This window comes from Mixophyes fleayi, chromosome 2 (assembly GCF_038048845.1).
Source record: "Mixophyes fleayi isolate aMixFle1 chromosome 2, aMixFle1.hap1, whole genome shotgun sequence".
NCBI lineage: Eukaryota > Metazoa > Chordata > Amphibia > Anura > Limnodynastidae > Mixophyes > Mixophyes fleayi.
Window position 1 is genome coordinate 88,003,321 of NC_134403.1, and position 12,796 is coordinate 88,016,116.

Below are 12,796 nucleotides of genomic sequence, written 5' to 3' on the forward strand. Positions count from 1 at the left end.
TAGCAGCACAGTCCACATTGCATTGTGTCCAAAGCTTTATTAATGACACAGTCAGCCTAAAACCATTGTAGCCAATCCTCTGCATGTACAATGCTAACAGAAAGCATTCATATACATGATTTTACTCAGTGGCTTGTTGGGCTAGGCAGGACGGAATGACCTCTAGGTTACTTTATCAAGGCTGATTACAAGAGAGAACATTACTTCCTTTCAGAGCCACTTTGGCTCCTCTATTTAGTAACACAGACTGTGCAGGATAAGTTTATGTTCCTTTTGATAACTGACACTGAATATTACTGGTGTCAGTAGTAGAAGCTGCCTGAATATTGTCAGCCCTGCAGGAATGCATTGCATGAGTTCAACCACTGTTGCCCAATCACAAACTAATATTTTAATGTCATGATTTGCATTGCTTATTTGCATAAATGGCTTCTATGGATTGTAATGTCTTTGGGAGTATAATGGCATGTTTTATGTCCAGCCAGAATATGGTGCTAGCGTCCATGAACATTATTCAGCAGACCAGTCTAACCATGGCATTTTATAACATTTATATTTTATTTCAGATTTTAGGGTGATGTCATACTATTAGAAAAGTGTGGCATTAATAAGCACTAAACAATGTAGAGTGAATGGGAAATATTTTCTCTCTGTGGTATGTGAGTGATTGAAGCCGCTGCATGCAGTATCTCTATAACTGAAGTGCTGCAGTGTGATAGTGATATCGCAGGGCAGACAATAAACAGGTTAACAGTTCATTCAACAGATCTGTTCCCTCTAAAGCTGCCATCTGTGATAGACCAGTAAGCTGCATTGGTGGCTGACACAATTAGTCTGCACGCACTGTGCAGAATGTGGATGCCTTGTTGCATTCAGGAAAGCCAGTTATTAGTAAGTATTGTGCTGCGTGGTGTGTAACTAACCTCTAGTGGTGACCGATATCTCTGGTGCACGCAGAACACAAGGAGTAGGGGATGGAGATATCACGCATTATATCAACAATTCTTCCTGCAATACCTACAGATCTATATAGACGTAACTAAGGATTTCTTTACTAACCTTTATTTCTCTAGCACTAGCTTACTCTGTAGGACTTTACAACTGCCAACAAACACAGTATATAGACTGTAGGAGGGTCCTTACAATATATAGGAAAACAGAAGTTTCATACATGAGTGTGAGTGACACATAAGCCTGCTCATAAAGGATAGTGTTCAGGGTACACTCAGTGTCGGACTGGGGCATGAAGGGCCCACCGGTGGACTGCAACACTAGGGGCCCACCAGAGGGGGTGTGGTCAGTCATCATAGAGGCGGGACCAGACACTAGAGGGGGAGTGGTCAATCCACGAAGGACATCTAGCACCTTAGTGTAGTATATAAAAAATGCAGTGTGTGTATAAAGAATACACAGTGTTGACCTGCCCCTTAGTTTGGGCAGAATAGTCACCAAAAATCAGGATTGTCCCACTAGATCAGGGTTGGCTAACCTGTGACACTCCAGGTGTTGTGAAACTACAAGCCCCAGCATGCTTTGCCAATATATGGCAGCCTATTGCTGTAAGGGTATGCTGGGACTTGTAGTTTCACAACATCTGGAGTGCCACAGGTTAGCCAAGCCTGCACTAGACTCAGAACATTTGACAGACTGTCCTACCTGTTGTTGTCACTTTTACCACCTGTGGCTGCTGGTTTCTTTAGTTGCTGCTTGTCTGGATCCTGCAATGTTGAGGGCTCTATTTGGAAAAAATAAAGGGGACATTTAGAAACGCCAACCATCCCTGCCAATAAACAGCACCCACATTTAATAATTAGGCCTCTCTCCAGCCTCAACATTAAAGTAATAGTGCTCACATGTGATAAATAAACCTATTACCCTCCCTCCAAACAGCCCCAGCAATAAATTAATAGCATTTAAGTTTAAAACATCCATTTCCCACGACCATTCATAGCAGTAAATAATTAATATTCACATTTAATAGATAGCCCTCCTCCCCACACTCTGCCACACAGTAATGCCCCAATATTATGCCACACAGTAGTGCCCCAATATTATGCCACACAGTAATGCCCCAATATTATGCCACACAGTAATGCCCCAATATTATGCCACACAGTAGTGCCCCAATATTATGCCACACAGTAATGCCCCAATATTATGCCACACAGTAATGCCCCAATGGTATGCCACACAGTAGTGCCCCAATGGTATGCCACACAGTAGTGCCCCAATGGTATGCCACACAGTAGTGCCCCAATGGTATGCCACGCAAGTGTCCCCAATTCACACACACACATTATATATGGGACTTCTCTGCCGTTTTGTGTTTTAAAAAAACAAAAACCAGGCTGTCTAGCAATGAGTGTCCTACCTGCGAGATACTCCAGCATGCTGCTCCTCTGGGCGGCCGCGACAGGAAGACAATTCCTCCTCCCTTGCTGAAGTGTAAAACACACTACCGCGCAGGTGCAGAGAGTCCAGACACAGCTCTCTGCACCTGCGCGGTAGTGTGTTTGTTACACTGCCGCCGCAGATGTCCGGGACCATCAAGTAGGTGTTCCCTGCAAGCTCCGCCCCAACATCGGAGGGGGCGGGGCTTAATTGCACCCGGGCCTACCGGTGTATAGCCCGGCTGGCCTGCAGGCCAGTCCGAGGCTGGGTACACTTGAGGGTTTGGAGGCTGATTTGGGAAAAATACAGTTAAAATATAGGTTTGGAGGTTTGATTTGGTAAAATACAATACAAGGAACTAATATAGGGACTGAGATGGTGATGGCCATAGACTGTAAGCTTGCGAGCAGGGCCCTCTTACCTCTCTGTATGTATTACCCAGTCATAGGCAAACCAAGGGGGAGGGGGGGTCCTAGTGCCTGGAAACCCCCCATCCAAGCCTGGGGCACTGTATAATTGAGATGGCTGGACCTTGCTCCCACTTCACACAGCTCTGCTTGTTCCCAATTGTAAAGCGCTACAGAATTTGCTGGCACTACATATATAAATGTTGATGATGATGATATTAATGAACTAATATAGGGACTGAGATGGTGGAGTGGTTGTAAAGATTGTAATATTAAAACAGAAATCCCACATTGAATTTTTTTTTTCTTTTTCTATAAATAGCAAGTACCTTTTTAAGAATGGATCATATAGTAGTTTTTCTTATCTGTCCTTCTATAATCTTTATCTCCTTTTAAAAATCTATCTGGATGTTGCAAATGGGTGCCATTTACACAGGCACAGGCTCACAACTCTCAGCATTTCTTGTGTAGGAGGAGGAGGGAGAAGGGGTTTTGTTCCAATGCCTATCTGCTCAATACATCATGTGTCATGTGACTGTGGTTGCCATGGTAGTCCATGAGGCTGCAGAATCCTTATAGCCTGACATAGTCTAACAGAGCATGACACTTCATTTTTTCATGGGATTACTGATTTAAGTGACTTCTAACCTATCTATTCTATGAGACTTATGTATTCAACCAGTTGGGGCATACAGCAGATGTGTCAAAACTGTTTTTACTTCTTTGATAAATATAGAGCAATGATTTAACAGAGCCTTCACCTTCAGCCTCCAGCTCCTTCCTGCTTTATTGTCATTGATTGTTGTTATAGCTTGTAACACTTGTTTAAAATTCCTGAATATATGTTATGACAGATAGGTGCCTCTTTCTTGGCTTAAATGTATTGTTGTATCTTATTGCTGAGATTAAGGGTAATGTGCAACCTTTTGAAGGTTATATGACTGCACCATGCAGCCAACAAGGTGTATCAGGTTGCCCATCACTGACATAATGCCTAATGATTCAGTCATTATTGCAGAAGAAAGTTCAGTTTGTAACCATTGTTGGATGTAACATGTATTTCTCTGGCTTATTTTCAGTCCATACGAGAAGTGACTGGATACGTGCTGATTGCTTTGAATATTTTTACATATCTGCCACTAGACAACCTGCGTGTGATTCGAGGACAAAGTCTTTACGAAGACAAGTACTCTCTTTACATGACACTAAATAACCAGGTTAATGGCACGCGTGGCATCCAGAAGCTGAGCTTCCACCAGCTCACAGGTAATAACCAGTATACTTCTACCACATGTGCAGGTTAGGATGCCTCCATCCTGGTTATATTTCATTCATATGTATCTGCTTCATTCCACAGAGGTCTGAGCCTAGGGCAGCACTCTTTACACATCATTGTATATTAATATTGGATCATTTACATATTATACACATTTATACACATTTAATCACAGGCTTAGTTTATGCTCTTATATAATCTGAGCTGCAGCCCCAGGGGCACACGGAGGATTTTTCAGGGGGGGTTTCCTCCACCCCCGAAAAAAAAAAAATCCTAGAGACCTGCCGCGCATGCACGGGCGCATGCGCGGCAGCTCCGTTTCGGCTGCACTGTAGTATACAGCAGCCGCGGCGCTGTCAAAGAAGCGTCCGGGGCGGTGCTGTACGCCCCGGACGCTTCTTAGACAACGCCGCGGCTGCTGTATACTACAGTGCCAATATCTAGGGCACTTTTTAGCGGACCCAGAAACCCTCCTCTGTGTGCGCCACTGAGCCCCATAGTTACTCCTTACTTTCCTGTACCACCATCCAGATGCTCCACACAAGGGAAACCACCAAAGTACACTCGTCATCTCCATTCCATGTATGTTCTAAAGTAATTCCACCCAAATTAGAAAAATCAGACTGGATGGAGATGAATAATTTACACTATAATACTGAATTTGGCAGTGCCTGATGCGGGTAATGGTGCAGCAATGTTCTACTTGCTCGGTTTGCCAAGAGCATGTTAGAAATAGGCAGCATTGTTGTCACTGTTAGTATGAAAAGACCTTCCTTACTAGGAGTGTGGGAAGCATTGTTGGACCACTAGAGTATTGGGATCCTGCTTAATTGGGGGTAACCAGGGGATGGCTGGCAAATATGAGATTCGGCTCAGCAAAATGCTGGTAGCCCACTATGGGACTGGCACAGGGGGCAGATGGCCCCTGCCCCCAGACTAGACAGCCCCTGGGGGTAACGCCAACCCCCCTAATGTTAGTAGTATTCAGTTTTATTTAACATATCAAACTTTGCCCAAAACAGAGGTTTCAGTTTTGCTTGGTATCAGTCTTTGAATTCCTTTTTCTATCCCTCCATTGTTAAGCTTCCCATGAATCTATCAATTTGTCAATTAGAGCTTGTCAGTTTTAAAAGAATGGTTTCCACCATTGTGAATTTTTTTGGAAACTATTGTTGTAAAGCTAAGCACATTCCCAGAACAGAGACTCATTGAGATGACAGCTGACTTGCCTAATGGGGACAACTTCTTACAGTAACCTCTGTCGCGGGCAGTTCTGCCTCTACCCTTATTTGTGATCAGTTTTACAAAGCAGTCAGGCTGCATTCTCCTTCCTGACTGCAATCCTCACACCGTTTGTGCTAAGAAACACGCTGATGGACTTTAGCCTTTTGTTTTTGTTCATTGCTTTACTACAACAGGAGGTGTGCCAAGATTATTATGTGTTCTACCCTGCCAGACAAACAGATAAAATATGAACCTGTCTCTATCTTTGGATACGTGCACTGGTTATACAGGTTCTAGAGTTTAGCAAATACAACTTGCTTACAAAAGATCACACATTTGTCCTATATGCACAGCACTGTATTAAAGTGTCCGCTCTGTGTACAATATCCTAGATGCCCTCTCTAGAGCACACAGATTTTCCTAATGTCGACTTGCATGAAAATGCAGCCTATCTAATCAGTAACAACCGGTGACTGAGCCAATGAATGTCTGCCTGCACTGTGTAGGTAACAGGTCCACTTTGAATTAATTAACCAGTTTATGACTTCTGTTTTTTTTTATTCTTCCCAGAAATCCTGGCTGGTGGTGTTTATATAACTAACAATGCGCAACTGTGTTTCACTGATTCCATTGATTGGAAAGACATCATTCGAGATCCGAAGGCTCAGGTTGAAATTAAAGATAATGCCTTAAATTGTAAGTCCTGCATGGGCAAAACAAAAACTGTATTTTTCTTAGACGCACACACAAATATAAATACAAAGTACATATAATTTGTCCAGATAATTTGTGTTTTCAGTACACAGTGCCAAATATATACACAGCCTAGTGCAGCACAAGTGATAATACTGTGGTTGTGCTGTTTATCTAATACCCCTTGGTAAATTATGACAGTCAAGGCTCCTGGAGTTCCTTATTAAAACTGCCTCTTGGTACAACATGCTGGTGACTCCAGATTAGGGTGTAAATGTATGAATCTCCGGATTCTTCATCTCCAGCGTGTTCAGCCTCTTCAGCGCTTAAATTTAAAGCGGCGCTGCATTGTAAAGGGAAAATTCCCTTTACAATGCAGCGCGCTTTAAATTTAAGCGCTGAAGAGGCTGAACACGCCGGAGATGAAGAATCCGGAGATTCATACATTTACCCCTAGGTCTGGTTGCCAACTCATACTTCTAAATAGGAGAGGATATAATATTGTTTTATTTATACATAATGCTATTGCTAGTCTATTATTAATAGGATCCAAGAAACTTGTTATAAACTCTCAGATGCATATAAAATCATTTTACATATAAATATACTAAATGCTGAAAAGCCAACATTATGGAAACAACAAAAGATACCTGGAGGTAAATGTATTAAGGAGAGATTGTTTTGAAAATCACTGATATTCAGCAACTTTGACAGCTAAATTTAAAACAACATTGTTACTTTAAGCACATTGCCGTTTTAAATTTAGCAAAAAAAATCACTCCTTAATACATTTAGCCCCCTAGAGTCTCTCAAGGTAAATTAGATTGTGCATAGGATCTACCCACGGATGACAGTCATCCTACATCACCGATTGCTTCACCTGGATTGAGCTTCAGGGTAGTACACAGGACAACATTTTGCTGGTGTACACATACAAACAGGTATGACTCAAACCATTGTCTCTAGTGTCTCTATACCCACTACTGATGTTTGTTAGCATTATAATAGTTTTCTGTTGTCATTCATTCATGTTTTCCACCTGCACTCAGCATGATTCTAGTGAGTACCTGCCCTTCCTCTCTCTCCTTCCTTCATAAAAAAGTTCCAAACATGCAAATATGTTTTGGTTTTAATATGTTTATTGTATTAATCGCGATCATTTGTTACCAACTGGATTTCGTTACTAAAATGAAACACTTCTGCACTGAATCAATCATATACATCCATTAAGGTTCTTTAAAAAAAATGTGGTCACATTGCTAAAAAAAATCCCAGTTCTCATTAACCTTTAGAGGTGTGTTAAATGTTTTTTTTTTAATTAAAAAAACAACTCGCACGTACATTTGTTGCTAACCACAGTTGAACTAGTTTGAATATAAATAGAAACGATGTAGACCAGGAGGTTAGTTACACTTCAACACAACACTGCGTCTGTTACTATGTATCCCTGCTTTCAATTCACCTAATGCTTTCTCACTTGGACCACGGCCAGATCTTATCAATAAGATTAAAACTGGTCGGTTAAAGTTCTCTATAGAGAGATGTATGAAGCCTTGAAAACAGAGCTGCTGTAGGTGTCAGTAGAAAGAGCCTCCGCCCTATGTCTCAGATTTATGCAGAAGACATATTTATTTCATGTCAGCAACTTAAGAAGTAAATGTATATTGAATGCTGCTCTCTGATACCCACATCTGTGTTTACTCTGCTATTTGTGCCCAAGTGACAGATCCCAGTCAATATGCTGACAAGCACCATTTTAAATTAGGCATATGTGTCATTAGGCTCTTATATAATCCTTTATTTTTATATTTTTCAGTATATGGAGGTGAATAAAAGAATAGCTAACGACCAAAATGCCTTCCAGTCATTAACTTACAAACTTATAATACATGTGCAAAAATGATTTAATCCTCTAAAGCAACATCATAATGTAGGGGCCGGCTGAGTAGCCTGAACTACTATTTGGGTCTTATTGTGAAAAATGTTGTAGCATTAATAGGTGATAATAGGTGGTAAATAAAATAAAATGATGGCTGTGCCACAGTTCAATACCAGCCCTGATGGCATTGGGCAGCACGGTGGCTTAGTGGTCAGCACTTCTGCCTCACAGCACTGGGGTCAAGAGTTTGATTCCTGACCATGGCCTTATCTGTGTGGAGTTTGTATGTTCTCCCCGTGTTTGCGTGGGTTTCCTCCGGGTGCTCCGGTTTCTTTCCACACTACAAAAACATATTAGTATGTTAATTGGCTGCTATCAAATTGACCCTAGTCTGTGTGTCTGTGTGTGTGGGTGTTAGGGAATATAGACTGTAAGTTCCAATGGGGCAGGGACTGATGTGAGTTGCAAATATTCTCTGTACAGCGCTGCGGAACCACTCAAACAATATGAAAGGGTGTTAGTTATTGCAGCATTAGCGTGCAGAGAGTACCATTACTACCACGTCCTCTATTCAGTTACAGTGACCTAAGACTATGCTAGATCTCTAAGTATAGAGAGCACTGGGAAGCGACTGACAATGAGGGAACATGCACAATGTGACAGGTATCACCACTGTCACAACCAGAACACTGTCATTTTCCAGTTCCTAAAGATAACCTAACAAAAGCATCGCTTCCTGTCCTGTCCCCAACACTTACTACTGTACAGTGTTATTGCTCAACAAAGACTAATGCTTCTAGGGGTATATTTACTAAACTGCGGGTTTGAAAAAGTGGAGATGTTGCCTATAGCAACCAATTAGATTCTAACTATCATTTTGTAGAATGTACTAAACAAATGAAAGCTAGAATTTGATTGGTTGCTATAGGCAACATCTCCACTTTATGAAACCCGCAGTTTAGTAAATATACCCCCTAGTCTCTCTGTTATATGTCATATCCAAACATCCATATTTTGATGACTTTTTGCGAATGGGAATCTGGAGACCATTCTTTACTCCATATCTGTCTCAGTACATAAACCTCCAAGATTCCTCTCTGTCACTTTCCATGGCCATCTGCTGGTGGGAGCGCTGAGCTTTACCATTACGTGTAGTGCTCCCTCCCCTCCTCTGCCATATCACCTGGGTTGTATATAGAAGATCAATATTATAGTGCAGTGTGTGCAGGATCTACTTATGGGCCATGAATTCTTCTTCCATAGGTAATTGCCGAGTTTGTCTAATGAATACAGTGACACCATTATTCACACTAATTCCCCTCAGTCCCCCTCCTATCCAAACACTCAGCGCTTTCTTCATTATAACGCCATATAAAGGTTTTATTAAACCTAATAAATCCCCTCTTAGTTTACATTGTTAAGAATGAGCTGACCATTCATTTTTGAACTTGACAGTGAAGTGATTACAGTCCCTGCAATGCTTCAAATTGTATATTCTTTTCAAGTATTTTTTATGTTTTAACACAATGGTAGATAACAATGTATCATGTACATCAGCATTTTAAGGTTTGTTAGATAAAATGCAGAATATATATCACCTGTTCTGGTGATCATTACTTTGTGGCTGCTCTTAATGGGAATTATTATTATTATTATTATTATTATTACTATTAGTGGCTGTGACAAGCTGTAACATTATCCATGTAGCTCTGCATGTAGGCAGTGACAATCACAAGCTCATTCCAGGTGCCGTACAGTTCAGCCCCACAAACCCTTTTTAACAAATATTAGCTCATGCCACCGGGGAGCCAAGATAAACTCTCCTTTGCCAAATCCTCTGCCATCTCTTATCCTATTTCCAGAGGCCAGCCATCATTTTGCTTTAATGTAAACACTTTAAACGACACAGAACAGGCTATTTTATTATTAAGACACAGTAACAACAGCATAAGAAATGTCATTGTTTTGTCACCCTGTGGTTAAAGCAGTTTATTGCAATATGAGCATTTCAATTCGGTTTTGCTCGTACATTGCAGATTGTAGATCTATAAATGAATATGTGTTATTAGTAGTTTTATATTATCTTCTCCACACCTGTGGGGCTGTCAGGTTTACTTGTTACAAGCTTCACCCTTGCAAGATACAAAACAAGTCTGTCGTTTTCTCATGATGTGAATGTAACTGTGTATGACCAAATGGTTTGCATTTGCAGCTTATAGAAGTCTCTAATTGTAACAATTATAACAGTTATCATGGCAAACCACATAATCCATTAGTGCCTCCATGGATTAGATAAACAACATAAAGTCCATGTGGTAGATTTACTAAAAGTTCTAAAAAGGAAAAGTGGAGGTGTTGCCCATAGCAACCAATCACATTCTAGCTACATGCTAGTACAGTACATTCTAGAAGATGATAGAATGGGATTGGTTGCTATGGGCAACACCTACACTTTTCATTTTTAGTAGTTTCAGTTAATCTACCTCCAGGTTTTGCTGAATGATTGGCTCAAACCTGTAACATAAACACATTGCTGAGGCAGTGGGAGCCAATGAAGTGAAGTGCAGAATGCTTCATTTAGTGGAACAGTGCAGCAACAACCTATAATAATATAATAATAATAATTATATATAATATATAATTATTGTACAGAGAGAGAGTGGTGTAGAGGGCACATATTCAGTGGTGCCCCTGAATTCTGCACCAGTGGTGGAAATCAGGTATCATCCTGTATCACATTTTTACACTTTCCATGCACAGTGCACTGATCAAAATAAAATAAATATAACTTATATATAAAAATGTAATATTCATATATAAAGACCGGCTGCACCAAGGTCGGTTTAAGACCAATATGAACGAGGCATGGAATTGATTAAAGTTGTTACTACCGATCGGGAACTTCAGGGAAATCAGACAAAAAATGATAATGATCTTAATAGAAACCCAGGCTGGGAAGGTTGTGATAGACATGCTCAGTGGAAACAAGAAATTGTTCACAAGGGGTATAATATGTCCGGAAAAATATATAATGTGGTGAGGTTTGGAGGTTGTGGGCCTTAGATGTTTAGGTGACCATAGGTTGGAGGATACTGACAGCTTATCTAAGTGTGAAGATGTAATGTGCAACAGACACTGTTTGATATGGGGAATTCTCTTTGACAAGATACATTTGGAGATAAACTGATGAAGATATTTAAATAAACAGACTGGTATTTTAACTGGCAAGGCTTGAAATAGATATAACAGCCAGGGCAGGAAATTAAATTTGATGGCCACATTATGCCCAATCCATCTGTGAATGTCTGTTTTGATCTTATGTAGCAGAGTGGGGTAATTGGTAGCATATAGCTGGTCATAGGTGTTTTTTATTTTTCTTATCTCACTGATTGTAAGGCAATTTGATTGTCTGAAAAAAGTAAAATAATTTTTAGTGATTTGCACAGTGACTTACTAGATGGATCATAGATTTCCCTGTTCTATACTTAACTGAGATAAATCAGTGATTCTAGTGATTTATGGGCTTCTTTATAATGGATTTGATGAATATCTATTTGACTTCTAATCACAAATCAAAATAATGGAAAAATGGAACAAGTTGGTCCAGTGACATTAAATATCCCAGCATTGTAGATCTGTGATCAGTTACTACAAGCCTCTGATTCTAATAATATTTCTTTGAGTTTTTCATTATCATCATCATCATCACCATTTATTTATATAGCGCCATTAATTCCGCTGCACTGTACAGACAACTCACTCACATCAGTCCCCGCCCCATTGGAGCTTACAGTCGAAATTCCCCACCCCACACACACACACACACACACACACACACACACACACACACACACACACAGACTAGGGTCAATTTGATAGTAGCCAATTAACCTACCAGTATGTTTTTGGAGTGTGGGAGGAAACCAGAGCACACCCACGCAAACACGGGGAGAACATACAAACTCCACTGAGATAAGGTCATGCTCGGGAATTGAACTCATGACCCCAGTGCTGTGAGGCAGAAGTGCTAACCACTTAGCCACGGTGCTGCCCCGGATTATCATCAGTCTTCCAGTGAATATTCAGGAATTGCTGTCACTGGCCCTCCACAAATGGTCCAGCCACAGTAGTAGATAATATGCTGTGCTACGCTCCTGGTTACTGATCTGCAGAAGAGTAGACTGAGGAGAGTTCCTGCCAAGAAATGGCCAATAGTTTCCCACAGATATTTGGGGCATATTTCTGGCATGGTTAGGGGTTATCACCAATTTTACAGCACAGACCTGAAGCTCAAGTATAAGCTATGTTCACGTGGCCATGACAAACCGCACCATCCAACAATTTTATTTGTCTAGTGCAAGTTAGACAATGAAAGCAAGTATCCGATTGGTTGCAATGTTAGTAAGTAAACTCTTGTTTGTCACAAGACAGGTATTAATAACCTATGTAATTAACGTTTCATTCCACTGAAGTGGCATAGCAATTTTTCTTCTTAAACTGCTGTTCTTGAACAATGGCTTTATTCTTTGATGCAGGTAAGCTTTGCCATCCCTCCTGCAATGAGAAGTGCTGGGGACCTGGAGAGGAAGAATGTCAGAAATGTGAGTGTTTGGGTTTTCACTGTAACTCTGATTCATTTATCACAACTTCCAGATGGCGTCAATAATATCACTATTCACTCCAAACAACAGACTGACACACTAGGAGAACCACTGCACCCATCTATAGATTGTAATGATATGTGGGGGAGGGGGGGTCAGCTCTCCTTATATCAGTATTTGTGTCTCACAGATCAGTGACAGTTCATTAATAAATATAATACATTCTGTATTGATTACATTGAACAAGCTTACTGAAACATGCTCCAGCTCTGTAAAGTTCTGCATGTACAATAATAACATATGACCTGACCAGCTGTCCATCTTA

The 12,796-nt window shown here is 40.7% G+C and overlaps 1 protein-coding gene across 2 annotated transcripts in view; it reads left to right on the top strand.

Annotated features, from left to right (window-relative positions):
* The window catches only part of ERBB3 (erb-b2 receptor tyrosine kinase 3), a 68,155-nt gene that overhangs the window by 34,057 nt on the left and 21,302 nt on the right, over nt 1–12,796 (top strand). For both annotated transcript variants that reach the window (XR_012688638.1, XM_075199566.1), the window contains exons 3-5: nt 3,878–4,064; nt 5,869–5,994; nt 12,406–12,471. Coding sequence is in view for 1 of the 2 variants with exons in the window: in XM_075199566.1 (XP_075055667.1) it covers nt 3,878–4,064; nt 5,869–5,994; nt 12,406–12,471 (379 nt within the window). In the remaining variant the exon portion in view is untranslated. The remainder of the gene's footprint in view (nt 1–3,877; nt 4,065–5,868; nt 5,995–12,405; nt 12,472–12,796) is intronic.